General features: G+C 42.2%; 1 protein-coding gene across 1 annotated transcript in view; it reads left to right on the forward strand.

Moving 5' to 3' along the window:
- The first annotated feature begins 5,990 nt into the window (after positions 1–5,990).
- VAT1L (vesicle amine transport 1 like) overlaps positions 5,991–27,534 on the forward strand; it is a 64,117-nt gene continuing 42,573 nt past the window's right edge. The window contains exons 1-3 of the mRNA XM_055726956.1: positions 5,991–6,433; positions 12,899–13,028; positions 17,003–17,218. Of these exons, the coding sequence (XP_055582931.1) occupies positions 6,204–6,433; positions 12,899–13,028; positions 17,003–17,218 (576 nt within the window). The 5' untranslated portion in view covers positions 5,991–6,203. The remainder of the gene's footprint in view (positions 6,434–12,898; positions 13,029–17,002; positions 17,219–27,534) is intronic.

A 27,534-nucleotide genomic window follows, 5' to 3' on the forward strand; every position in this document is an offset into this window, starting at 1 on the left:
CAGAGTGGTACTGAAAGCTTCATCAAGGGTTTTTTAGGGAAAAGAACTCTTTGTATTGTAAACCTTACAGAAATTCTGTTCTGAGACAGAGCTCTCACACGAGCTGTAAATTAATATAATGCATGCACGTTAAAAATCAAGCTTGAAGCATCACTACTACCAGAGCAGCAACATTTATCTTGCATGCTTACACTGCAACTTCAGAAATATGCAAAACAGACCTCAGCTTAGTAAACCTAAAAGCTCATCTTTGTTTCCTTGAGCAGACTTGGGAGCTACCTGTACTATACATAAAAATACTTAAAGAGAAAAAAATAAGAGCCACAAAAAGTTAAAATAGCTTTGAAATTTGTAGAAGGTAACTTTGATCAGGAATACATTGCATTATTAGATGTAATCAGTCTGGAAGACAACATTCACAGGCAAATGTTCCTGACGATATTGTGCACTGTATTGTAACAGTGGGTAACAACCAGATGTAACCGGTATAATAACTGGATATATCCACTATAACAACTGGATGTGCTTTTCAAACTTATTCTCAGTATTTGTTGAATTCTCATTCTTCTGTACTATTCAGCTCTGTTGTAAACTTCAGAGACATTTTTTCACAAGCTTCTAACAAGTTACTCTGGATCCGTAATTACTGGGAACAAATTGAGTCAAAATGCCAGGTGGGATTACTCTTTCTCAATGCCTGGAGTCACACAGAAGGAATACATACATAAAGCATCATGTGCATCCCCTGATATGTAACAGTCCAGATACTGAGCACAGTACTTTCAACAGGAGATTTAACATGTGTAGTAATTCTTCACTTTTACTACGAATTACCTTAAAGAACAACATATGAATAATGTGATGCTTTTAAGCAATGACAGTACTCTTGTACTCACCTACTGTAACTTTGCTCTCATTGTGATTTGCTATCCATTTCTGTAATTGTTTTCTGACCTTTTTTTTCTTAATGTCCCAGTTGAGTCCAAAAGGAAATATACAGCTTCAGTTTTACTATAAAAAAATAATATAATAGAGGGGGTTTTCAGTGTAAAAAATATTCAGGGCTTTCAGAAAACACAACAGAATTGTTAGAATGTACAGACAGCAGGCGAAGATACTGAACAGTATTTTTTTCATTACACCATGTATTCAGTTAGCCAAACAAATAGATGGTATGGCTCCAAAACTAAATGTTTAAATGAAGCTTTGTTAAAAGGGCTTATTTTGGTATTTCCATGTTTATTGACGACTATCATCACCATGCTGTAAAGAACTCACAATCCATTTAAAGTTTCTTAAATTGTACTATTTCTTGATCAACAATAATGTGATCCATTTATTTAAATTTCTATTGTACCCATCACTGAATTATCTGAGCATAATTTCCGTACAAGACAAATGATAAAGTAATGAAGGAAACTATAACCAAGCAGTCAACAGGGTAAGTCATATTGGCATATATCTGCCTTGTCAAATCCCATGCAAATGCTTTGATTTCTTTTCCTCTTTAATTTAAAATGCAACACATTTTCATTACTCCTGATGATTCTGAGGAGCTTTAAACTGTTTCTATCTACTGCAGGGAAATGTACAGTTCTTTTCAGTGACTATAAACACAGAATTGCTTCATTGCTTCTATGATTGATACATAACTCCACCAGTAAGAGAAAGCCCCTGGCAAAGATAAAATAAAATAAAACAATTATCTCAATGTGAATTAACCTTAGGAAATAGAGGTCTCCTCTAGAGGCCCAAACAATTAAATCTAGCATCCTATGCTCTTAGGAATTCTTTTGGAAATGTCTGTCTTTGTTAATACATTCCACACACGGATTCAGGGGGGGGAATCACCATTTTCCTATTGATAAGAGATGTCATGGACTGTAGGTTATAACAACAGCTGAAATAGGTATCTGAACATGCTTTTAAAACATAATACATAAGATGCATCGTCTGTCAAGCGATGTGGATGTTTTATAGCACACAAAGCTGTAGGGGGAAGATGTTGAACAAGACTGAAAAGTTAAGAGAGTCCTGAGGATTTATTTTCTGTGTCTGCACTAAACAGATTTTTATAACAGTAGACTCTAAAGAAAACAATGTTTTCGAATTCAGCATCTTAAAAGTTGCACTGTTTATGCATTAAAGCAGCCAGAACATCTATCAATATGATTTTACTGATGTAATATATAACTATTAGAAAAATACATTATTTAGCTTAAAAATATTTTTAATACATTATTCTCTAAGCCAAAATGTGACTTATGCCCTAGAGAAAATTACTGAGATAAAAAATGCAATATTATCCATTCTGAGGGTTTAGTTTTGCTGTTTATGTGTTTACTTCCCTTAAGCAAAGTGATTAGCCATTATTCAGGGTCTTAAATGTTGTTTCTGCTACAAAGGGAAAGTGATACAATGACATCAAGTCCTTTTTGAACAGAAACCTCATGGTTCTTCCAAAAAACCCCCTGATACAAATACATAGTAAGTATTTAATACAGGATAGTTCTTTTCCACAAAGGTCCAAGGGCTGTTTGGTTTGGTATGGCTTTTTTTTCATCTCTGCGCAGAATGAAATCTTGAACTGAATTAATCTACTTTACATTTTTGACTATCTTCCACATGGTCTGTGTTTCCAGTAACAACTTTGATTTCTTCAGCTATCTTACTCCAGAAGTATGTAATACTACAGTTAGATTTATCCTGAATGGCTGTTCCCCTCCATGAAATTCAGACGTGAACCCTCAAAGCAACATCTGTGAAGAAGACCACTTTGCACCTGATACAGTCATACATAGGTTCTTTCGCTGAACAAGTGATTGTGTTCTGGAAATAAAGGATCTGAATCAGGAAGAGATGTTGACTGTAACTGCTAGCATTTATCCACAAGTACAATATTCTATTTCCTTTCTTTTGTACATAGCATTTTAAAAAATCACTATTGTAAGGAATAGATATCACCAACTTGACCAGCATATAAAGATGGTGACCAAAGAACTCTTAACTCCCTTTTGTTCAGGTTCTCACAGCATGCTCATTAATATTGTCATACCTGACTATACCCACCCAATCCAGTCCTATGTTTTCACTTTTACAGGTCTAATCCACTCACTGCTGAAGTCAGTAGAAAGCCACCATTAGAATGTTTTTATTGGTGTCTTAAGTGATACGAATGGCCATCCCACAGAGTGTTTCTAGACTGGTTAAATTTACAGTCAACTGTCAGAATAAATACTGCTTTTACATCTTGGCGTACGCTTCTGTACTGCATCATCTAATATTCTTAAAGAAGTGGTTATGATTAAATCAAAATACGGGAATCAGGATTATGCAAAAATATCTGCTACATGTTAACTCAGCTGCCACAACTGATGTGTGCAAGTACTGGTTCTACTGTACGCAGCACGTCCTGTTTCTAGACAGTGGCCATCCTTCAATCATTTTAATGTGCAAACAGTACACAATTAAATCACTCAGAGTAAATTACTTTTGGTTCAGGACCAAAGAGGAATAGAGACAGCTTTAAATCGCTATGGGTACGGTCAGTCAGAAAACTCCCAAGCCATCAGCATAAACCAGGACTACAGCAGCAGGCAAACCAATGCAAAACAAATGCAGTCTAAAGGTCCAGCTTCACTTCTTTGGGCATTTCAGACCGCTGGAGTGATGCACGTGAGCTGCCCCACGGCCTCTTCATTACTCTGGATTTCACTTAGTTGACATATGCTACCTGCTTTGCTTTCCCCAGTCATTCTGCACTTTGCCATTCATTTGAGTTAGAACTGTAATAAGATGCCAGCTGAGTGAATCATTTGGAGTCAAATGCGTGTTATTCTTTATTCAGCTGCTGCCCGCCTGGTCATGCATTCAAATGGCCAGATCTAAAGTGACAGAACTTTGTATTCACTGTTACAGCACCGAATTAGCCGAGTATAGGGAACAGGGAAAGGAATAGTCACAGTATCGCCAGGGGAGCAAGGGGGAAAACCAGCTTCCTGACCTTTACAACAGTTAGATCCCTCCACAGCTGTTACTTGGAATGAAGTGGACGGCACCGCTGTAACACCTCACGCAGAAAATTCTCGATGGTGTTAATGAGCTGGTTTTGAATCTTTGTCCAAAACATACCTCAAGGACAACGTAAGAGGTGTCTGAGGCATCAGGCTACGCTTGTGATAAAATCTGTTTGAACTTCTTGAGATAATGAAGCAAGTGCAGCCTCCCTGTGGCTAGTTCTCCTTCTCCTCTGCTCCTAACATGTATTTGTTTACTGCTTCAATTATGACAGGCTTAGATGACAAATTCTCAGGAATGGGCTTTAAAAAATACTTTGTCTGCAAACTTTTTACAGACTAGACAGAATAAACCAAAAAGTGTCACATACCAAGTACAAAGAAGTACGAAAACTGTGTCCATTCCTCCACCATCTCACTTCGTTAACGCGAATGAACATGTTTTAGCTCACTACTTGTTATAGCTAAAACATTTCCAAGTTTTTTTGCTTCGTCTAAATACAACGCACTGAATACATAACTCAAGATGAAGTAAAAGCATATTGTGAAATCAAGGAACGCAGACCGCAGCAAATCCACAGCCCAAAGAGGTGGTGGTGATAATCCCTACCATGACTCAGAAAGGTCCTGAGAATTATTCAGAAGAACTCAGTTGCTGCCGGGAAGGTGATGGGGGAACTGTATCCACAAAGAGGTCTGCAGCAACACTCACTGTACACGCAGCATGCTGCGAGGAATTTCGGAACTCCATAAATCCATGTATTTACACGCAAAATTTTAGGCATGTAAGAAGTGCATTTATTGAGACCGAGGGGGCCGACAACAAACTGTTGAAGGCATCTCATACTGAACTCAGCAGGCAGAATTTAGACACCCGTGGAACCACAACTAGTGATCCCCCCAAAATCCACGTTCAGCTGTCACAGGTGAGGCTGCAGGCACCCACCCTCACCAACACAGCTGCGTGCCCTGGGAGGTGGTGGAATCACCATCCTGGAGGTGTTTAAAAAACACATAGCTGCGGTGCTTAGCGACACGGTTTAGTGATGGGCTTGGCAGTCCTGGGCTAACGGTTGGAGCCGATGATCTCAAAGGTCTTTTCCAACCTAAATGATTCTGTGATTGTATGATTCTAAGTGGCCGATGCCTGCGCCTCATTAGGTCCCCCTAGACCAGGCTGGTCCCAGGAAGCTCCAGCTGCTGGATGTCTTACAGCACACCCTGAGCTCGCACGAAAGGAGTAAGCTCCCTGCAGAAACCAGCAAACACCGGCATCCATCACCAGGATGAAAACCAGTTGTATAAAGGCTTAAATGTGCTGTACAGCGGCGCTGCGGGCTCGGGTCTTGCCTGCAGGTGCGTGTGTCAGGCGTGAGGCAACAGCCACTTGTGTGGTTTTCCTGGCGCTAGGGGTGTTCACCCAGCTGGCCCGAGAAATGCTTCGGGACGACGGGGAAGGGGCGATGGTGTGCCCCGGGGCCCCAGCAGGGATCAAGGCGTCGTCACCTGAAGGGAGCTTTAAGCAGCCATGCCCTTAGGTGGGGCGCGGAAGGGATGGGGGCGTCTGAGGGAGCCCGGCCTGGTTTGGCAGCCTCTCCCCTGCCCCAGCTTGCCCAGCCGCCCGCCCGGGGGCTTCGGGCTGTGCCCCGGGCGTGAGACCAGGGCGTCGGTGGGGGCATTTTTGAGCTTCGCCTCGCGGGGGGGAGCGCCGCCGGCCGCGGTCCCCGCTCGGTGGGGAGGGGGCAAGGGCAGGCCGCGGCCGCCGGCTCCCGGGCGCTCGGCTCCCGCCCGCCCCAGCCCTGAGGCGCGGGGCTGCGCCCCACCTCGGCAGCCCCTCAGCCGGGCGCGGGGCCGCCCCAGGCCGCCTCCGGGGAGCGCCGGCCCCGCCCGGCCGACAGGTGCGATTTTCGGCGCGGCGGCGGCCCGGGCGCGCCCTCACGACGCCGCCGGCGGCCCCTCGCCTCCCGCGCCGCGGCCGGGCCCGGGCAGGGCACCCGCGAGGGGCGCCGCGGGGCCGCCTCCCTCCGCGCCGGGGCGGCGGATGGCGCTGCGCCGCTAGTCGGTGCATTGCGGCGGGCGGGCCGAGCGCTCCGTGCCGCTCCGCGCCGCGCCCGCGGCCATTCCACACGGCGGCACCGCGCCTCGCACAGGAGCAGCCGGCGGGAGCCGCGCCGCCGCAGCCCCGCCATGGCCAAGGAGGGAGCGCAGCGGGCGGAGGAGACGGAGCAGATGATCGAGAAGGAGGGCGGCAAGGAAGGCGCCGAGGGCAGCGCCGCCGGCAGCCTGCGGGCTGGGGACACGAAGGAGATGAGAGCCGTGGTGCTGTCCGCCTTCGGCGGGCTCAACAAGCTCCGCGTGTCCAAGAAAGCCATGCCGGAGCCGCAGGAGGGGGAGCTGAAGATCCGCGTCAAAGCCTGGTCCAGTATCGCCGCTCGCCCTCTCCCTCGCTCGGGGCGCGGTGGCGGGGCGGCGGGGGCCCCCTCGGGCGGGCGGGGGCCGGGGGCTGCCCCGCCGCGGCCGCCTCTCCCCGCAGCGGGGCTCCCCGGGCCTCGGCAGGGCGCGGGGGCGGCGGGCGGGGGATGCCGGGGCGCGGGGCGAGCCCCGGGGCGGGCGGCCGTTGCGCCAACTTCCCTCACTTGTGGCTTCCCCCGCGGCGGGAGCCCCGCTCGGGCCGCCGCCGCCGCTCGCTGCCCCCGGGCGCGGCGCGGAGCCCCCGCGGAGCCGTGCGGGGCGGGCGGCGTGCTGGCGGCAGCAGCAGTGAAGAAAAAAAAATACTAAAAAAAAGGTCGTTGATGTTCACGGTACCGGCAGGGAGAAATGGGGGGAAGAGCCAGCAGGGCTCAGGGTGGTGTGCGCTTCCCGAGAAATGCGGGTGCCCGGCTGTGTGTGTTGCTCAGCACCTGCCCCTTACCCCTCTGGTGCTGGCCGTTATTTTCCTCCTGGGAATCACTTACTTCGGTCGGGATCGTTTTCCTCCGGAGCTGGTGTGCCAGCAGAGCTGAAGCTGAGGATAACTTAGTGCTTAATGCCTGTGCCCGGCTGACAAGTGGCTAGCGATCTGGTAGCATCCCAAAACGAGCTTTCCTAGAAGGCTAATTTTATTTTTTTTTTCCCCAGATAATTGGAGCAGACTGTTCTTCCTAGATAGCTGGTTCTCAGTGCACATGTTCCTTCATGAAAATAGGATTTTTTTTTTTTAAGTGACAGAAGCAACGTTAGGATCTTAGTGCACAAGTTGATGTGTACCAAAGACTTAACCAGTTTTGCCTAGGCAGCGATTTATCTTTTGTTGTCCTCTTCTGCTATGTGAAAACATGGTGCTTCCAGAAGATAATTTCCAAGGTGAAGGCCGAGTTGTTTCTTTTAGAAGTAACTTGCATTAAAAACTATGCTGGTATGGGACAGTGAGCTTGTTTGTACCAATTTATCCAGTGCATGTACCTCAGATCCTGGCATATTCTGGTAGGTTAGTGCAGCTGAATATCTTGGCCTGTTCAGACACTGGGCTTTCTGGCCTGTGCTTAATGGGGATCGTAAAGGTTTGTGACCTGTGTGAGTATTTTGCTCCCCTCACAAGGCGTTGCCCATGGTAAAATGGTGGTATCCATCAGTCTGAATAAAGACTAATAAATGAAGGGCTGAGATTTTTTGCATTCTCATTTGTGTTTTTTTTTTTATTTTTTCTTTACTATTCGCAACGGATAATGCAAGAAATTCCTTGCTAGGTGAATAGAAGTAGTAACGGTAGCATAGCAGCTGTTAGATAGCTCATCTTTCTGTCAAGCAGGGCTGTAATTCCATTTGAGAATAGGCTGTGTTGTTTTCTAAGTGATTTTTTCCCCAGCTATTGAGTTAACAGAAGTTTAACATGCAAAACTTAAAATGTTCTGAGCATGCAGACATAGTCCTTTAAATGTCTGAGGGGGTTACAGCATGCTCCAGTACCTCTGTGAATTCCACTTTCATCAAAACAATAGTATCACAAATAGCAAGTTACCTGCGAAGGAACACTTGGCTGCGAAATAGAAATACTCAGCTCTGCTACAACCACAGTTGCTTCCCAGGGTTACGTTATCACTAGTGAACTGTGCAAGTTGCATGCTTGCTGTTTGACATCAGTAGACCCACTCAACTGCTTCATAGTTATTGCCAGGTTGCACAGTACTGTGTGTGTTTTGGAAGCTTCCCATCATGCCAGAGGAGCCTGTAGGCTGTGTAGCATCTGCGCGTCATTCCTGGCTGGAAACGGCCACAAGGCTGAAATGCGATCAGGGCACCAAAGTGCGCTTCCAAGGAAGGCAAAATCAATTTGCTGATCTTCTTGACCCAAGTCTGGAAGTGTGGAAGGTTGATCAAGATGATGATGGACTTGCGGTCTAGTCTGGGAGACTGAGTGAGAAAAATGTCTTGGCTTTGCCCGGTGTAGTACACACGTGTTAATGCGTGCGGTGCTGAACGCACCAAAGATGGGCTGCTCTAGAAAGGCATATTGATGTCAAATTATGTTCTTAGTTGAAACAGTTTTGCAGTTGACCATCATTATAGATGGTGATTATTTTTCTCCACAAGTTGATGGAGAAAAATAATCTAAGAACGTGTGCACGCATGATAAATAGTAGGTATCAGTAGTAAGTGCAAGTTCTGTGGAATCTCTGCATTTACTGGGGGATGAAACCAGTTGAATCATATGTATACACCTGTTGAATTGTATGCATATGTTTTGTAGTATGGTACTATAAATGGAGGAGATGGAGGATACGTTGCTGTTAGTGCTAAGCCAGATGAATAATTCTTTTGAAGGTCTGGAATATCAATGATCCAATTGAAAATGTGTCAGCTGAGATGAGTCATGTGTTAGCCTCATTCAGTGACTAAGAAATGGAACAGCCATCGATGTCCAAGTTGAGTCACAGCTTCAGCATATTTCCTGAAATAATTTTTGATTGATAATGACAAAGCAGTTGAAATTGCTGTGTTTGTTTAGACAAGTAGCTAGAACAAACCAAAGAAGTATTTCAGATAGGGTGTGTGAGTAAGGAATGGTATCCTGTAATTACCCCCTTTATTTTTCTTTTCTCTGTTACGATTATTTCTTCTTTGTGCCGCTATATGTGTGCGTCATGAGGAATGAGGCAGAAGTGACCCTTCTGACTCCGATTGTGAGATAACAGTGCTTTGAAAAACTGGTAGCAAATCATAGAAATCCCAAGTATAGCAGAGTAGAGGACGGTGTATCAGTTTTGTTCTTAAAGGCAGCCTTGTTCATGTACTGTGGGTGTTTCTGGGAAAAAAGTGTAGGATCTGACCATTTTAAACCTTTGTCTACCCCCACCCCCCCTTTTTTTGTTAGAGATTGTCAGGAATTTGGCGGGCCAGGGGTAAGGGGAAGGATTTTAAGAATGTAAAACTCAGTGGTCCTCTTATTCACTCTGTTGTATTTTGTGAACTTCTGTAATTAACTTCAGTGCAGTCTTACAATGAAATAAGTAAGATGGGTCAAAAGCAGCACCTCTCCATACGAAAGTGTGAAGGATGGCCTGCATGATTTGGTCTTTTGCAGTGGAAGGTGTTGAGCATCCTGGAGTGCATGGGACAGAGCAAGGAGAACCAGGCTGATGTCTGATGGTGAAAGAGGTCTGGAATACAGCTTTCTATTTGCAGGACTTTCCACAGTTAAAAAAAAAAATAAAGTGCAGCAAAGCTAAACCATAAGTACAGAAAATAGTATTCAAGATCCTCAAAATTGGTGGAAAGGCAGAGCATTGCAGACTTAGAAAGTTAAATTCAGAGGTACTTCTATGTTTGATAATCTCTGCCTCCAGTTATACACAGGTAACATAGTCCATGTGGTTCACACCAATATCCCTGCTCTTTCACAGAATGGTTCTTGCAGAACCCCTATGTCAATGTATTGATCTTGGTAATTCATATCCTTCCCTGTCTTCATCTGCATCCAGCTCTTGATTTAGGATTAAAAACACAGACTGCGAGAAATTGTGCACTTTTTGCCGCAGGATCCCTTTGCATTTACACTTCTCCCTCTGCACATGCCCTTACGTAAAGTTCAGAAGTCACTTTCTCTTGCCGCACACCAGAACAGGCTATGCTGGTCTGTACCCAGTACAAGAAATGAATTGTACTTCTTTTCTAAAACCATCACTCCTCATGAGACACATTTTCTTGTGTCGTTCTGTGCAGCTAGAAATAAGGAAAGCTAGGCTTTCCTTTTTCTGTGTATGCTGTAGGTTGAATCTCAGTGAAGGACTTGGTAAGATTGGGTGTCTTGGAGGTAGTTACTAAACCAGCCATTCATCTTTGGGCTCTCCAGGTCATTGAAAGAAAAAAAAAATTGCTGGTTTTACCATACAGCTTAATTGTGCTTTCAGGTCTATGGGTGTTGATAAGGGTTGGTCAAATTTGGCAGACAAAATAAAACAACTTATTTCTGCCCTTATTTGAAAGTGAAGAGTGGGACAAATGCACGTTTGAGATCAGTAACAGGGGTGTGACAACATGTATACGTATAAGAGACTAAAGATGAAATGAAGAAACTCTCTGGAAAGTGATTAGCAATGCTGATCAACACTCTATGTTCTGGCTAGTATATATATATAATATCAGTATTTTCTTTGTATCTAATATATATTCTATCAATATATAATAACATATCAATAAAATGATAAAAACATGTGACTTAAATACACAAGGTATGTAATACCTTTTTCTTTCCTTATCACACCTGTTCCGGTATCAAGTCTTGCAAGTTCTTTGTAATAGAGATGAACTCTGTTTTACTTGATATTGCTGCCTTTGTTTATATGTTGTTAGACGCAAAACTGAGTATTTGCCCTTTCAAAAACTAACAAGTTATTTTGTAAGAATGAATGTCTCTTGAAAGAGCTGCAATAATGTATTTGTAATCTTATGTCATTATCAGATAGCTATGGCCTTTGCCATATCCATCCATCCCTTGTTGCCTCCTTGCTATGACATCATGGTGCATGTTCCTACATAGGTTTCTGCATCACAGTTCTGCCTCCAGCTGCCCTTTCTTGCAAGCGTGTAGAAAATTAGCTTTTTGTAAAATGTCCACAGTATGGAAAGATGTATTCGAAAGATCATCACCGAAGTTAATGTACACAGATAGTGCTTGCCACCAGTTATGTTGTGGTGGTTTTGGTTTTGCGGTGTGTTTTGGTTTTGGTGTTTTTATGTTTGTTTGTTTTGTTGGGTTTTTTGCCCCCAAATAAGTGCCTTCCAGGCATTGGAATTTCTCTTTCATTATCAACATTATTCTCTTTCATTATCAACAGTGGTGATGTAGGAGGTGGACTGAGCCACTGGATAAGAAGTGGCCTTTCCAAAATCATCTGAAAGCTCCCAGCTTAATTGTGCTAAGCCCCTGCTAACCTTATGTATGGTTAACATTATGAGCTTTGCATATGAGCATGTTGGGAATTTTTTGGTTGGATTTATTATTATTATTATTATTATTATTATTATTATTATTAATAATAATAATAATAATAATTTTTTATCCTGAGTGTATCAAGCTAGATTGTCAAAGTCATGATTTCAAAAAATGATTATAATCTTGCTTCTACAGAGCTAACAGTTGGGGATTCAGGTTGCTCTTAAACCCTCCACCACAATTACAAATAATTACATTTGGTGGGATTTCCTTTTTTTTTTTTTTTTTACCCCCCCCCCCCCCCCAAGACCTGCGTCTCATGAATGCTGTCTTGTCTTTGTGCTTACACTGCATGTCTACTCTGTCTTGTTTGTTGGGTCTGTTCAATCTGTTTGTGTCTTGACTGGTATCTGACTAAAGCTCCGCTCCATCTTACAAGTACTTGTGCACATCAGTAATTTTATGCACCCAAGGAGTTGCTGATATCATACGCATGAGTAGGGCTTGCTGTCATAGAGTCAGGGGAGTTAGTTATGGAGCAGTTTTGGCTAACAGATCCAGGGCTGTGTTTTGGAAAAATGGATTAATGCTGAAGTATATTTTAGCTATTTAGGTGTTTTAGAAGTTTTAACTGTGTATGGCATTTGTGCCAGTAGTCAGTATACACACATAGTAGATAAATGGTACCTTTTTTGGTTGCTTTTTGGGTTTTTTTTCTTGTGGCTGCCTAGAAACTCACAAAATTTTACTTAATAGAATTGGATAGCAGGTGAAAGATAAAAGGAAAGATGCTTCAAGAGTTTTTCAAAACTGAGACTACAGGGGAAGGCCTGAATTTTTTTTTATTGACCAGCAACACTGAGGGCTCCAAAGACCTAATTAACCTTTGCAAAAGTGTACAGAAGTGATCCAGGAGGAAGAGTTCTAAAGCAACAGCCTATCTGATACTTAATAAGTTCATGTCAAAGGTTGGACTCCCTCCTGGGATGAATACAAGATTCGTTCCTGGAGTCACATCAGAGGTAGGGCAGTTCCATCAGGTTGTTCTTGGCCTAGGACATCTGTAACGTCTGAGGTTTGGTGTGTTCTTCTGAAATGGAACTGGGTTTACTTGCCAGCTAGTGCTGCATGTGTAGTAATCATAATGTTTCACTGTGCTGAATTTTGAAATGCCCTTTGTGAATTCCTATGTGTGACTTCTAAACAGGCTTGTAAGCTTTGGGGCTAATAACAGATGTGCTTGTCTTGCACGTGTACTCTTCTGCCCGAGGCCAGTACAGCACAGCGTAGTCAGTCCGTTCCACGCATGAGGAGTGTGAATGTCTGCTGGGTCCCTCATATGATGTAGAGTCCAGTTTTTTAATGCTGCCCTGAAAGTTTTCTGGCTTTCCCATCACTCAGGTCAAGTTTTCCTCCTCTGCTTTGATCTATGGTAATAGTCTTGATTTTATTTTTTTGCTGTGTCTTGCAGTGGTTTGAACTTTATTGATTTGATGGTGCGACAGGGGAATATCGACAACCCTCCTAAGACGCCACTTGTTCCTGGATTTGAATGCTCTGGAATTGTAGAAGCTCTTGGAGATAGCGTGAAAGGATTTGAGGTAATATTTTCTTTATTTTCAGAGCAAGACTATGCAATCACCAGTTCACTGAGTACATTGTCCCTAATCCCTTCTGGTCTGCCAGCAACAGCAGCCTTCACAACCCTGTTGAGATTTGAAAGGGCAATATTTCCTTGCTGCTTCCCAAGCATGAGAATGACCTTTAAATTAGTTTCTAAAGCTACCACTGTTGTCTCCTTCAAATCCTTCCTGAAAAGCCGCTTGTGCCATGTGCATATCCTGATGGCTAAATAGGAACTGGAAATCATGACTGATGTGCTTTAAGAAAGTAAAACAAATTGAATTAACTTGTTAAGTTTCTTTTCTTGGCCATGTTTGCTGCCATTGTTGCTCTGTTCCTCAAAGCCCATGTGCTGCTGATTCTATTTCCAGTTTTTGACTTTGAGTTAATGAGACCCCCATCTACAATAAGCATTGTTTCTTACAACCATGTGTATTCATGAGACGCAGATAAAATTGGGACCCTGGTTCTGGGTATATAACGCTGATCGCTCGGGGAAAGGTTCTATTTTACCTAACAGAATAGTGATAAATGGCAAATAGTTAATGTATATAATAAAGCTTTCTTAACTGGTTAGAATTAGTATTATGTACTCTGTGGTATCTCTTACTAGATATAAACAGCATTCTGTCCTATCTCCTATTCCATTATTGATGTTAAACATCTGTATTCCCTCCAATGTTGCACTTTATTTCCTAAGTAGATGGGAAAATTTTGAAATAAAAACTGCATTAATGCATGTCAATCCTATCTTAGCTGAGTCAGTCATGTCACCAAGTAATTACATTTTTTGAATTCTTACTGTATCTTGATCTTAAGAAGGCAATTACCTAAAATATGTTTATTTAAAGGTAACATTTTGCTTCTTCTAGAAGAGCTGTAAAATTTCTCAGTTGAGTGAAGATAATGGTCAATTTAGCTTCTAGTAGGGTCTCAGTGATGAGATTTTCTTAGGATACTTCTCTACTTACCTCCTCCTGCCCCATATCTGCCTTGAAACAAGTCAAAATCTTCCAATGTTTTTTTCTGACAAACAGTAACTGAAAATAACTTTGCTGTCTGGAAATCTCTGCTTCAGTTGTTCCACTCTAGTATCTGTGGTTTACAGTTAGGCTCCGTATCAAAGAATATTCTATGAAACGGGCATTGAAAGACTCTGCTCTAGATCAGCATTCTCAGTGTAAAAGTTCTTGCTACTTTTGAAGGGCATCATGACGCTACAGCATATGGTGCTTGTTGGAATAACATTGCACCTGGCTGAATATACTGTGTCTCTTTTAAAGTTTTATCTTTGTTCTGATTATAGAACGTGTTTGTGTCTGGTCTACTCCCTGAAATTGAAATAAGCCATGGTATTTAATTTTTTGCATATAATCTGCATAGCTGTGGCAGTGTTTGAGTGATCTCGAAGAAGAGTTGACACTCAGAATAACTGCTGTCTGAACCCATTAATGAGAGAATGTGCCATGGGGAAGACGGAAGAATGTTTTGTCGGTTTCTGTATGGATTTCTTGCACAGAATAGGAGCATGCCAGATGCCTGCCTGTGGTCTCCTTGACAGATGCTGTTATCACTGTCCATAGGAATGGCAAAGAACACACCGTGCATCTTCTGACCTTCTTTCCCTCTGTAGATCAGTCCCAGTTCGAGCCACGTTAAAGTTGTGGGTATTTCATGCTTTGGAAAAACGTGTCTTACAGACCCTTAGTCTGTACTACCTGATACTGCCAGCCATTTATCATCTTAATTTGCTGTGATTGCATTACTGTATGACAAGTGACAGCACTGAATGGCAGTCCACTTTGACAGCAATGTGTAAGAACAGATTTTATGTTGAAGGAAAGCCTTTTTTTTATGGAGTAATGGTGTAATACCTATTCCTTCTCCATTAAAATAAAAAGCTGATTTCTGCTGAGCTGAGATGTATCAGGCCTGATCTTTCTAGTTATGGGGATGTTTCTCAGGAGCTAAGGCCTAATCTGACATGATGGCCAAGCTCTTTATAGTGTTTGTGGTAAAATATGGAATTTATTATTGCTAAAAAATCCCTTGGGATTGAAAGTCTCAACAAAAGGGACTTCTCTGCATTCATTTTGGTAATCATTTATGCTTGTTTGCAAGGATATAGGCCATATTAACATCTTCACTAGTTAATCCTAGCAGACTAGATTTTAGGTGCTTCTCTAACAGCAAAAGGGAACCACAGAGCGGTTACCAGTGAGGCATTGTTAATTTGAATGTGTTTTTCAAAAGGAGGAGTCATCTTGGTGAAATTGGAATGACAGTTCTGTTTAAGCATCCTCATTCGCAAAGAGACAAACCCTTCAGAACTGTCAGCAGCACCCTAGCTTTTAGCAAACCCGTGATATCCCAGTGCCAAAGTGATGACAAGTACTCGGGAGACCAAAATGTGCTTGTGCTATAAACGTTTGCCTGAAGGTAAAAGTGTTGTGCTTTACTCCATTGCTGTGGAATATCATTGAACTAGTCCAAGCACAACATGTAGTATTTCTAAAGGATTAGCGGGCATTAGTAGAATGTAAGATAGTGAATATCAGGCAGATGCACAAAGGTATTTTAGAGGGACAGCTGCTGTTTTAGTTAAAACGTCAAGACCTGAAGTTTGACGCTGTTCCTACCTTATTACTGTACTGTGACACCATCCTTTAGTGGGTAACGGTGCTGCTTCTCTTGGTGTATTACAGAAAGGCAGAGAGGTCTAAGATGAGGGAAAAGGTGCTGCTGGTGACAGGCCATTATCAAGAGTTTTTAAGAGCCATGCCCGTGAAGGGTTTAATATACACTGGCCAAATGTTTGCTCACAGGCCAATTTCTACTTCTATGAGAGAGTTGCTTTCCAAGTCTGGTTGTACCCCCGCAGCAGCTTTGGAGCTCCAGCTGCCTTGTTATTATTCTTGCCCATCTGTGGGGAGTCACTATCTCCACTTTAAGAATCTGAGGCTGCGATGAAGGCCATTATACAAACATGTGAATTTGGTGTGCCTGGACCTCCAAAAGGTTCCTAGAAGCAGCTGATTGTATCTAATATTAACGTAAAATCTTCATTTTTCCATAGTGAAATACTCATTACTGCTGTATATTTTAGAAATTGAGTAAAGAAACGTTGCATTCAAAGAGAGTATTTCACTGCCTCTTCAGATCCTCACAGGTTTATTTTGTAGGCTTAGTAGTGCCTCGGAATCCAGAGGTATATTTTTTATGTTTAAGGTGGATGATACGAAGTTGCATGATCAAATTCTGCTCTGACATGTGGCTGTAGAAATTCCAATCACAGAAATGTATTGGTAGAATCAGTTACTAAGAAAATAAAAACAGAGAGTGTATACAGATGGTTTTATCTTCTAAATGAGTGGTTTCTGAACCCTTTCACGTGTTCTATCTACCAGAGTACAAGGCCTCCCCTTCTCAATCCACAGAGAGGAAAAGTATCTCTGATTAGTGTGAAGACTGAGAAAGCAAAGTGAAAATTATTTTAGATGTGATTTTATTCCATGCGTCTCATCAATATCATTATAATATTTTTTCCTTTTTTTTTTTTTTCTTGTGTAAGCAAATTTCCTTGTTATCAGTAAGAGTGCTGTTTTCACTGCTTACAGCCTCATTTTTTATTTAGGAGCTCTGCTAGCAAAAGGTGATCTGTATTAATGATGGTAGAAGACTGCTCCATCACAGTGTAGCAAAAAAGAAGAGGTGGCTTTAACTTCGGGTATTTTTGTTAAATTGAACTTCTTAAACAAATACAATAAAAAAATGGTAAAAGCCCAGAGCTGAGCAGCTTAACTGCTGTTTTGCCAAAGATGTGGAGCACTGGTATCTTCACAGTCAGTCAGTGACCCACAGCTTGAACAGGAGAGTTTCAGGTCTTACAGGTTGCTCTCTCCAGTCTCAACTGCAGCCATATCCTCAACGTTGTTTTCTTCTTTCTTTGTAGATCGGAGACAGAGTCATGGCTTTTGTAAACTACAACGCATGGGCTGAAGTAGTATGTACCCCAGTAGAATTTGTCTACAAGATCCCAGATGACATGAGTTTTTCTGAGGCTGCTGCGTTTCCCATGAACTTTGTAACTGCCTACATGATGCTCTTTGAAGTTGCTAACCTAAGAGAAGGCATGTCTGTGCTGGTTCACTCAGCAGGAGGTGGGGTGGTAAGTTGGAACTTTACTTACTTTCCTGTCACCAAGTAACTGAAGCAGTCTGATGCATCTTGATTTCTGAAATGAGCCAGACCTTGCAGTTTGATTTGATATCAGACTTCCCTGTATTAGCATTGCAGTGGGAGGAACTGCGTCTGTTTCCCCATCAAAACGCTGATGTGAATGTTTGGCAGGAGCTTTTGGTGAAATAAAAACGTTGTGACAATAAACTCTACCCCAAAACTCCTCCAAAACCCTCTTAATTGGTTGTCAGAGATCAAGGACCAAGTGTTTTCCCAACATTGCATTCCTGAACTTATGTATCTTGTACTTCTTCTGTGTAAAAGAAGGCTGTAATGAAAGGAATAAATAAATGCACTCGCTGCATGAGCTATTTGTAGGTAACTAATCCCCCTTGCAGTAAATGGCCCTCTTGGAATACTCCTGCAGGTACCACGTGCAAGTGTGCGTGATGCTTTCTCTGTGAAAGATATTTTTCTTCTTTTTTTCCCTCTTTTTTGTAGAGAGATTAAAAGTAAGGAAAAGCATTATCATGCCAACCCTGAGGAAAATATACAAATGCTGAGTTAAGAGTTAGTGGTGGCTGCTGCGTGTCATAGTTTGGATTATTAGTAAGGAGGCATTGTGTTGCATGGGCAAAACAACAGTAGGCCGAATTCAGTGGAATACCAGGGTGTACAATGAAATAAAAGATGGTTCAAGGAACTGGTAAAAGAAAATGCTGACTTTTTAAGAAAATCTCTCTCCTTTTGGAAAATATTTAAGCTTGTACAAAATATTAAGATGCTGACAGGGTTGTTTGTTTACATTTGAAATTATGCAGTCTTTTTCCGTAAGACAGATTTTACAACCTGAGAACATTAGCAGATCTCAGCCTTTCGAATTGGAGTACCTCTTCTGTTTTCCTGCGGTGCCTTATTTATGCTAAATTAATATTCTGTTGTCTGCTGAGGTCTGGTGGGCAGCGCCAAACACCTTATCCCTAATTCTGTGCCCTTAGAACTTCTTTCAGGTTCTCATATAAAAGAAGGCTGTAATCAGAGGAATAAATTCATGGGTTCCCTGTACAAAGTATTTTTAGCTAACGATAATCCTACTTGCAGTAAATGGTCCTCTTGGAATACTTCCGTAAATGAATGGAATTTATAATCGTATTATGCTTTGACACAGTACAACCTAGAGCGTTATGGCTGACTTTATTGTTCTTTAATATTAAATCTTTTCATGTGGAATTTAGGACTGTAAAAGCAACATGAGACCACACATTCAGGGGGACTGTGTATTCTGCAGGAATTGAAGGCTCAGCTTTAGCTATAAAGCCATTTGCCCAGCTGACACTATACGGACCCAGGCTGAGCACACAGAATGAGCGAAACGCCCAGCTGCAATCCCTGCACGGATGCGTGTATCTAGAGAAAGTTAACTCATCTTCCTTGTTAAGTGTTCTTGCTAAATGTCTTTATTCCTTTTTCCCTTCCTATTTCTAACCTCACTTGCCTCTGTTATTTCTTTCTTCTCTTCCTGAAGCACTGTTAATGCTCTACCAACTCTTAGGTAGTCTTCCTCACTAGTGCCCAACCTCTGTGCTGGGCTGTTCCTGTAAGGAGCTGCTGGCTTACTCTCTTTTATTGCAGATGGTCAGTGAGCAGTTTTTGACTGGTTCTCTGCTGTGGCTGCTTGTGGATCTTCTCTGAGGGGAGCAAGGAGACACCAGATCCATCACCTGCTAAGTAATTAAGTAAAACAGAATTTCCAAGGGAAGGACCAGAGATGCAGGCAGAACAGTCAGGTTGGCCAAAAACTGATGAAGGTCTGTATGTGATACAGGACAAGACCGTACCTAGGAGTGAGACGGGGCTGGCTGGCCTGCAGGACAGGAGCTTGTTGCTGTGTCACAGGGGAGAGTGCCGCATGCAGCCTGTTGTTGCTTGTAAGGGAAGAGCATGTATAGCTAGAACTGGGAAGGAAAGTCTTTTCCCATTGCTTGATAGGTCTTACAGGTGAAATATCACTGGAGGTGCATGGAATTTTTTCCTTTCTGCTAACTAGACATAAAGATTTCAGAGGGATTTGTGTTACCCTTTAAACCACTCTAATAGTGTCTGTTAATTCTTTGAAAAATTTAACAGCCACAATCAAACAAATCATTTTCACAAGGTTCTTGGTTAATAAACCAGAAAACTGGCGTTAGAACTGGTATGGGAAGAGGTATTTTTTGTGCTGTTGCTTTAATAGATACAACAACCATTCCCACTTTCAGCAACTGGGAAACCTGTCCAGTTTGTTTCTAAATGTCATAGAAATTCCAGAGCACTTTAATGAGACAATAGGCTCCCTGTGGGACTAGAAGTTTGTAATTGTTCCTTTCTCATTATGCAAGATCATTATTTTAGCTGCTTCAGGCAGTTTATTGAAAAAGAGCTTGTTGCTTCATAAATGTTTGTGACGTTCTTTGTTCTGGCTCCCCAGTCTCCTTCAGGAGGATCTTGCAGCTTTTTCAATAAATGGAAACAGGGAAAATTCTCCGGGACCTCTACTTATGTATTGACAGTTTATTTATGCGGCCTTATTTTTGTTTATAGATATTTTGGTAGTGAGGTAACCATAGCAGTTGTCTTCCCCTCTGTGCCTGGGGTATGATCGGTAGATGAAGGTATCCCTTAATGTCTGACAGGATGCTTTAGGTAAGTCAATTTGTTTATTTCCAGAAGTTCCAGGGGACATCAGAAGATGATGTAGGAAAAAAAGGAAATGCACCAAGATATCTTGAAAAAAAGTCTCGTGTACCTGTCTGTAACAGACACTTGAATCCTGTTCCATATACCAAATGAGCACACTCCCTGCCACCCACTCAGCTGAAAGGTCAGGGCACCGTGCAGTCTTCCCTGTTCACGGTAGGAAGTGTGGCTGGTTGTAAAGAAGCACCTCAACCAGGAGGAGAGAGGTGGACACTCACAAACTGTGCTGCTGCTGACACTGTTGGTATATTGCAGCCTTCCATCTGAAGAGGAGGCGCTGCTGCAGTGTTAGAAGGGGGGGTTGAAAGGAAAGGTTGTATTTGCTTTTGTTTCCTGGGGCTGGCTTGTTGATCTCGATTGTTTGGAAAGAGGACTGCTTTGGGGTTGGGTTGGTTTTCCTCTTTTGCTCTTGAGGTAGGGGTGGGCAGTTGAGAGACTGACTCTCAGCTCTCACCTGGACAGTGAAGCAGGCTGGAGAAATTTTAGGGGCCTTCTAGGAAAGCGTGGTACAGGCTCACAGCTGCGTTACATGATTCAGTCAGACTTTGATGAGAAATTAATACTCTGCCCTGAGATTCTGTTATCATTGCTCAAGCCGCTACTGACCAAGATCTAACAAGACAGTGGTTGTTACACGCTCCCTTTCAGGCCTCTGTTTGGCAGGACGCTTAACACTTCTGCTTGACCAGTTTGATTGAGTGGCAGGGCAGTTTGATAATTAACAAAAGATAAAATTGTGTAATACAAGTAGAATTAAAATGCATAAAGCTACAGAAATGTTTAAGTGTCCTTCTGAACCAATTGCTAAAGTAAGGAGGAAGTCAGCTAACACTGAACTTCAAAAACTTTCTGTTATCCATGCATAAAAATTAATGCTCAGAAATACAAGTGTGCAAGAACATATGACTTACTGTAGGACACATATTGGCCTGTCTTAGCAGTAAAATGCTGTAATGTTGGAAATGACTGCAAGACAATGATGGAGTAGCTCCTTTCACAAATATACTCCCACGCCTTTTTAAATTTTTTTTTTTTAAGTGAAGCAAAGTGGCAACTGAAGAAAATACACCAAGAAAACTGAACAGTAGCATGCACCCTGCTGGGACTGATCTGCTGTATGCAGCAATTAGTTCTTTAACATGAAGTCTGTTTAAGTCAGTGCATTCAGTGCGTGTCACAGCACAGGCTTGTATGAAAGTAATAACTTTAAGAGCAACTTTATAATGTAAATTTGAAAACTGTATTCTGGATTGGTTGAATTAGTATAAATACAGGACTGTTGTATTACCAAAAAACCCAACAAACCCAAACACCAAAAAACCAAAAGAGCAAAATCTTTTGTCTCACCTCTTCTAGCTTTAATAAATGCAGTCTCTCTCTCTATGATACCTACCTGGAAAATTAATTCTTTCAGGGATTTATATGTGTGAGATACAGCCATTATGCCCATGTCCTTATTTGTTTGCTCTTTATGTACTTCCTATCTGAATATTTAGAGCACAAAACTTGGGTCATTTACCAGGATTGTGCAATTTCATCGCGTAACCCCTCAGACGCAAGGCAGAGTTATTAGCCAATTCTTCAGCATTTCAATCTTAGAGATGCGAAAATTAAGCTGCCTTTTGTGCAGGAGCATCGATTGGTGTCCTGAAGCTGTGATCTGACCTTCCCTTTCAGGCTCAGCAGCGGAAGAAGTGCAAGCGGAGTAAGTTACAGATACAGCTCTCATGTCTGAATTTGAAGGGTAAATCTGACTTGGCAACAGATTTGGGTCATCCTGGCAGGACTGGTTACTGCTTGGCAGGAACGCTCTTTTTTTTATTGTGTCTCCCCTGCATGAATTGCAGATATTTGAGGATGTGTTCCAAACGCAATCACTGAAGTAGCGATATTTTATGTGACAAAGAACTGGCACTCCTTAGTAAATCTAGTCACCTGCTATCACAAGTCAGCATATAGGAACCCTTTGAAGAGAATTACCAGATTTCTTCCCCCCAAAAAACCCTATGTGTTCATCTCTTCACGTTCTCTCTGCTTAGTCTTGCTCAGTGAGAAATCTTTCTCAGTTTCCAGACTTTGTTTGTGGCCAGTTAATGTATCTTTGTTGTTCTGCTAGTGTTGCCCATTGATTAAACTTAGCTATTCTTTCCTCTTGGGGCACTTCTTTCACATCTTTTTGGTGTGATGTGTATGTGTTTATGGCTAAAACAAGCTCAGAATCAAATCTCTCTTTGGCCTGGTTTATTCAGACTGAAAGCAGGTTGGTTTGTTCGTAACCCTTTTTTGTAAGGTGAGTTGTCAGTTTCCTTGGTCGTCCTACAGACCTTGGTTCAAGCAGATACATACCTGTTTCCTGGCCTCTGAGCTGGTTGGCAGCAAAGCAGCAGTAAGCTGCTATGAAAGCCAGAGCCTTTTAAAATAGGTCTCACAGCATCCCTGATCCTTTTAAACATTGTATGGGTAGGCTGAATTTAGGTCTGCCTGCACCTAGCAGGTAGGAGCACATTAAACAGCACTCTTGTGTTTGAGTCAGTCCTTCCTGAATGTGAGTAATTAGAATTTACTCTGCACTTTGATGGCCCTGGCCGGCATACTGTACAATGTCATTAATACTTCCCACTTCACTGAAATTTTCACTCAGCACCTCCCAGGACTGCGCTTGCTATTTTTGTATTAGCAGTTCATAGCCGTTCTTGCGTTTGATGAAGTGCTTTCCTCTTATTTCATCTCTAGCAGCCAAGGAAGGGAATAAATCAGCTCACACAGAGCTCTGTGTAACCAAGCCTGGGCTGCTTTAAGTACCCAGGCTATCTCGCTTAAAGCCAGACAGGGTGTGTTGACGCTGAGCTGCCCTGTGCCGCTGAATGCCTCTAAAGCCGTGGACGTGCTCCTTCAGCAGCTCAGGAGAGTCCCTGTGCCATGCCTCAGTCTATTTCCAGACACTGCCTCAGAGCATAATCTGTTAATCAAACACAAAAGCCTGGCGAGCCATACACGAAAAGCAATTTCCCTGACCAGAGCAGGCTGCAGTCTCTGAAGGCCTTTTTCTTTTTGCCTCTTGCAGCCCTGCACTCCCCACAGGACATGTCCTTTCCCCAGTCGTCTGCTGAATCACGTCACAGACAAGCAGTGCATAACTCTTCCTTGGATGCTCTACCTTTTCAGACAGCGTTTATGTCCTCTGGATGAGGATCTTGCCCGGGGTTTGTTGTTGTAGCTCCACTAAACTGAAGAGGATTTATGCCAGATGGAGAGTGAGCCCCGAGTTCTGGATGCACCTCAGCTGCACAGCTTTGCAAGGGGGTAGGAAAAAACATACCCTACTAGTTGTTGCAGAAAATAAGAGATGTTGAGGGTAAAAGAGATCATTATCTCATGGTGACTATTTCTTCCCCTCTCTCTTCCCCTCCTTTTACTCCAAAACTTGCGTGTGATGCACCGGGTGTAGCAGATGCCACCTTACGCTTGTTCAGGAATCACGCTGCAGTTTGTCCACTGCAGTGTTCACCTCAGGGTTTGGTTTCCAGTTTCCTCTGCTGTAATTGGAAAAACAACACCTTCAGGAGAGGGAGTGTTGCGTATCTGACTTCTAACACAAGAGAAAAGTTTTCCTTGATGCCAGGAGGTTAGTAGATGTCTTCTCTTGCAGATTTCTTACTATGTTTGTGTACTTTGTGACACTTTCAGATAGGTTATGTGGCATCAAAGCATTTTGGAAATGTGTATTCTCCTGACATTTGGTTCCAGGCAGGGTTTTTGTGCAAGGTTAGGTCTGAATACTCTTTTTAAAAATGCTGTAGCATCTTTGGGCTACAAAAATATTTCTTGCTGTTGCTCTTGGTCCTACTACATGTAGTTTTGCAGGCTAGTACCTTTTAGATGGTTTGTTCTCTACTGCTATAAAGCAGGTCTTAGTTTACATTATAGCAGAAAAGATGGTTTCTTAAAAATATACTGCTCTGTAACTGCGGTAATTCAGTGCACAGCTTGCACATCTGACTGGGGTCTGGCTTGTGCCATTAGGTCAGACCCTTTGGAAATCCACTAGCTTATACCCCTTATTTATATTTTATCCAGTGTTAAGTTAGTATTAATAGGCTAATTAGATTAGTAAAGTTTTCTTGTATTTGTGCTTCCTATATTGACTTTTAGATGTCAATGACCTTTTTTTTTTTTTCTTTTTACTTTTAGATTGTTTAAATGCACAGAACAGTCTATTTCATTTTTTCTTTTATGTGATTATCTCAGTAGGAGAGGTTTCCAATCCTGCATATTTGAAGTTGGGTTTTAAAGTAAAGGAATGTAAAGAAATCTGTCTTTTTACTGGATCTAAAATTACTATAAGGATATCCATTTATAACAGATTTTGTAATAATCACATGTGTAGATCAGGTTCAACATACTGGTTTTATAAATGGACATGATACCTTGAAAAGGAATTCATCAAATGGACTTTGAAGCTAAAGAGACGCAAGACTGCTATGCCAAATCCAGTATGAGGCATGCTTCATTGCCACAGCATACTTTAATCCAAGTTATTAATTTCTTTGAGGACTCACCATGTGGAGTTTTGCTTGATTAGTAGTATATAAAAAATACATATTTTAAACGAGATTAAAACCATTATACGGGACTGTTTTGTAACCATGTCTATCCCTTCAAGGAAGCAATTGATCATTTTTATGTTTCAAAAAATGCTAAATCCTGTGAAAGGTAAAATTAATTGTCCAATTGAGAATTATTTTTTGCCACTTACTGGTTTTCCCAGGTTGAGGGAGCAAGAATCTAGTCATTATCTATCTGTAGAAACTTGCATCGTATATGAAAAATTAGATGTGTGAAGAGTTTTATCTTCATTTTTCATATCATGCCTATCTAGTTAGACACCCTCTTGGAAGGTTTTAGAGTTCATATGCTATTTCTGATAACATGGTGCCTGCTTCCATATCCGTGTGGTCTCCACAGTGAAAGCTGGTAGCAGAGATGATGCGGTTTTGTCTGGGCAGGGGAGGAGACGGAAAGCACTCTTGTCTCTGTTAACCAGAGAGCAATTTTTAGGAGGGGAATGGCTTTTTGGAATCTGAAAGGCAGGACAGGGTTCATGTGCCCCTGTGATCAAAGGGTGGTTCCTGGTGACGGGGGGGAGCAGGAGCCAGCGTGGATACCATGCCTGCCCCTCCACATCCCTGGGAAGAGGACATTTTTCCTCCTAGCTGCAAACCCCTTTGTGCATACTTCATTTGCGAACTACAGACGTTCTGAACACCAGCACCTCGCATACTTGCAAGTAGAATGTATAGCCCTCTAAACACTAGCTACTAATCCAGAGGTGGTGGCTACATGACTTGAGGGATTAGAAAAGAGACTTAGGAGTGACGTGTGTAGCCACAGTGCTGTTCTGGAGCTTAATCACATTCCACAGAAGTGAAATGTTTTGAGTTCATAGGTTGAGTTCAGTATTACTGTTTTGGTGGGGAAAGCATGAAAGGTCCAATACGGCCTTTATTCTTAGATTTCTGAGATACAAATGCAAAGAATACTTTGCACAAAAAATAAGTGCAAGTCATCATCAAATTCAGGTCTTCAGAAAGCTGTAGAAGAAGAAAGTTTCGTGGAATTGCCTCAAAATACTTAAGTGATGTTCATCCAGTTATGAAAGTACTGGTCATGTGAGTCAGTTATAGGCTTTAAATATCTACAGAAAGCTGGAAAGTATTTTGATCTGGGATTTTAGATAAGATTATCTCTATGGGCGGAGGGAGGGGTGTAATAAGGAGTTTGAGTCAGGAGGAAAATAGGTTATGCACATCCTGGGTTTTTTGTGCAGTTCTATTTATCTGACTGCCAGTTTGTTAAATGTTAATCATCTGCAGGATAAAAACCAACATGTTTTCTACTCTAATATTTGACCTTTTAAACAGTCAGTTTTTTGGTTCAGGATATACTCATTACCCCTCGTCTTCTGAAGTTACATGGAAATTGCAGAAAACTAATTAAAGAATAGATCAATAATGTCAGAATTTCACTTAACTAGCATATATTATAAAATACAGACTTACCTAAACCACTATGTGTGATGGTTTTCTGGGAAACACAGAAAGTGAGAAAAGATAATTGCTAGTGAAAATGGCTAAGAAAAGGAGAGATAGAAAATCCAGATCAATTTATTTCTTGTAATTTTGTTACAATGTTTGTGGACACGAAAACCTGGGCTTCAGAATGAGATGGTAAGTAATAGAGAAATAAAGTATGAGAAGAGTTTTCTACTCCCCAAAGACATTACTTCTTGTGAGATGAGGCCCCTCAGGAACGGATTTTCTTGTGATTTTTCTAAGCGATTAGGGATTCCAACCCAGGAAAATGGGGGATGATTTTAAAAAGGAAAGGTCGTTTGCGTTTGGTATTGGATTACCGTGCTGTGAATCTGCGTTCATATCTGGGTCCTGCTGTAATTTTCTCTGAGCTGTTGGACAGGTTGCTCAACTTGCTGTGCTATTCTGTGTCTCACCTGTAAAGGAAGAATGAGAATGCATCCATCCCTTCTCCTGCTGTATTCCCTGGTGGTGGGCTATGTGTCCAAAGGATCATGTAAACTGCGCCTTGCTGTGGAGCTGTTTACTGACTGATCCAGTAGGAAATCAATCTGAAACTCCTGGGTGCCACCACGTATAAATAATGATATTGTCCTCTCCTGCGATGCTCAGCTCAGAGGATTGTCACTAGCAATTACATTCAGCATTGTATGTGAGGATGCCAACACCCCCAGGGTATGCAGGGTTATCTAATTATTCTACTGTAAATAAAACCCAAGCACTGATTACTGGTATTTACATATTAACAATCAGGGATTCTGGTTGGAATGAACAGAAATGTGTTTATCCATGGATAATTTTCCTGGTCACGCATACAGTGTACAAGTGACAATCTTTTGGCTGTAAATGTAGTCAAGAATCTGCTGAATTCTGTCAGACATTCTTTTTAGAATGGCAGTGCCATTTCTTGCTTCTGGATATATCTGTGTAATAATAAGTGGAATAATGCGGTTACAACACGGGGCAGGATGTGGCTACCAGAAGTCTGTCTTCCGTTTGTTAGTGTATTAAGAGTAAAACAAAAGCCAGGGTTGTAGGAAGATGACTTGTTGGGATCTTTTCTGAAATCTAGATGGCCCAGCATTTATGTAGTGATTCTCTTCTCTCGGCCTCATGAAATTAGAGGTTAAAACTTAGGGAAAGAAGTTAAAGCCTCCTGCAGCCTGAAGCTGGAAAGTCAAAGCACAGACATTTGAATGCGCACATTGTCTTAATGCCGCAAGTCCTACCTAAACAGTGACGTAGCATCTGATTGACTCCACTGGATTCCTGCCCAGACGCAGGAGGGATGTACGAGGGGAATGATTTTCCTATACATGCTCTAGGCAATTTCATCGTCTCTGCTGTTGGTCAGTTTTCAGGTTAGGGCATGAGCCTAAGCAGACGTTTCAGTGGGACTCAAGGCTATTCCTGCATTTTGAATAATCAGTAATAATTACTTTTATGAATAAGAGGTAAAGCAGATTTGCATTATTAT

Source organism: Falco cherrug, chromosome 14, assembly GCF_023634085.1.
Source record: "Falco cherrug isolate bFalChe1 chromosome 14, bFalChe1.pri, whole genome shotgun sequence".
Classification (NCBI taxonomy): domain Eukaryota; kingdom Metazoa; phylum Chordata; class Aves; order Falconiformes; family Falconidae; genus Falco; species Falco cherrug.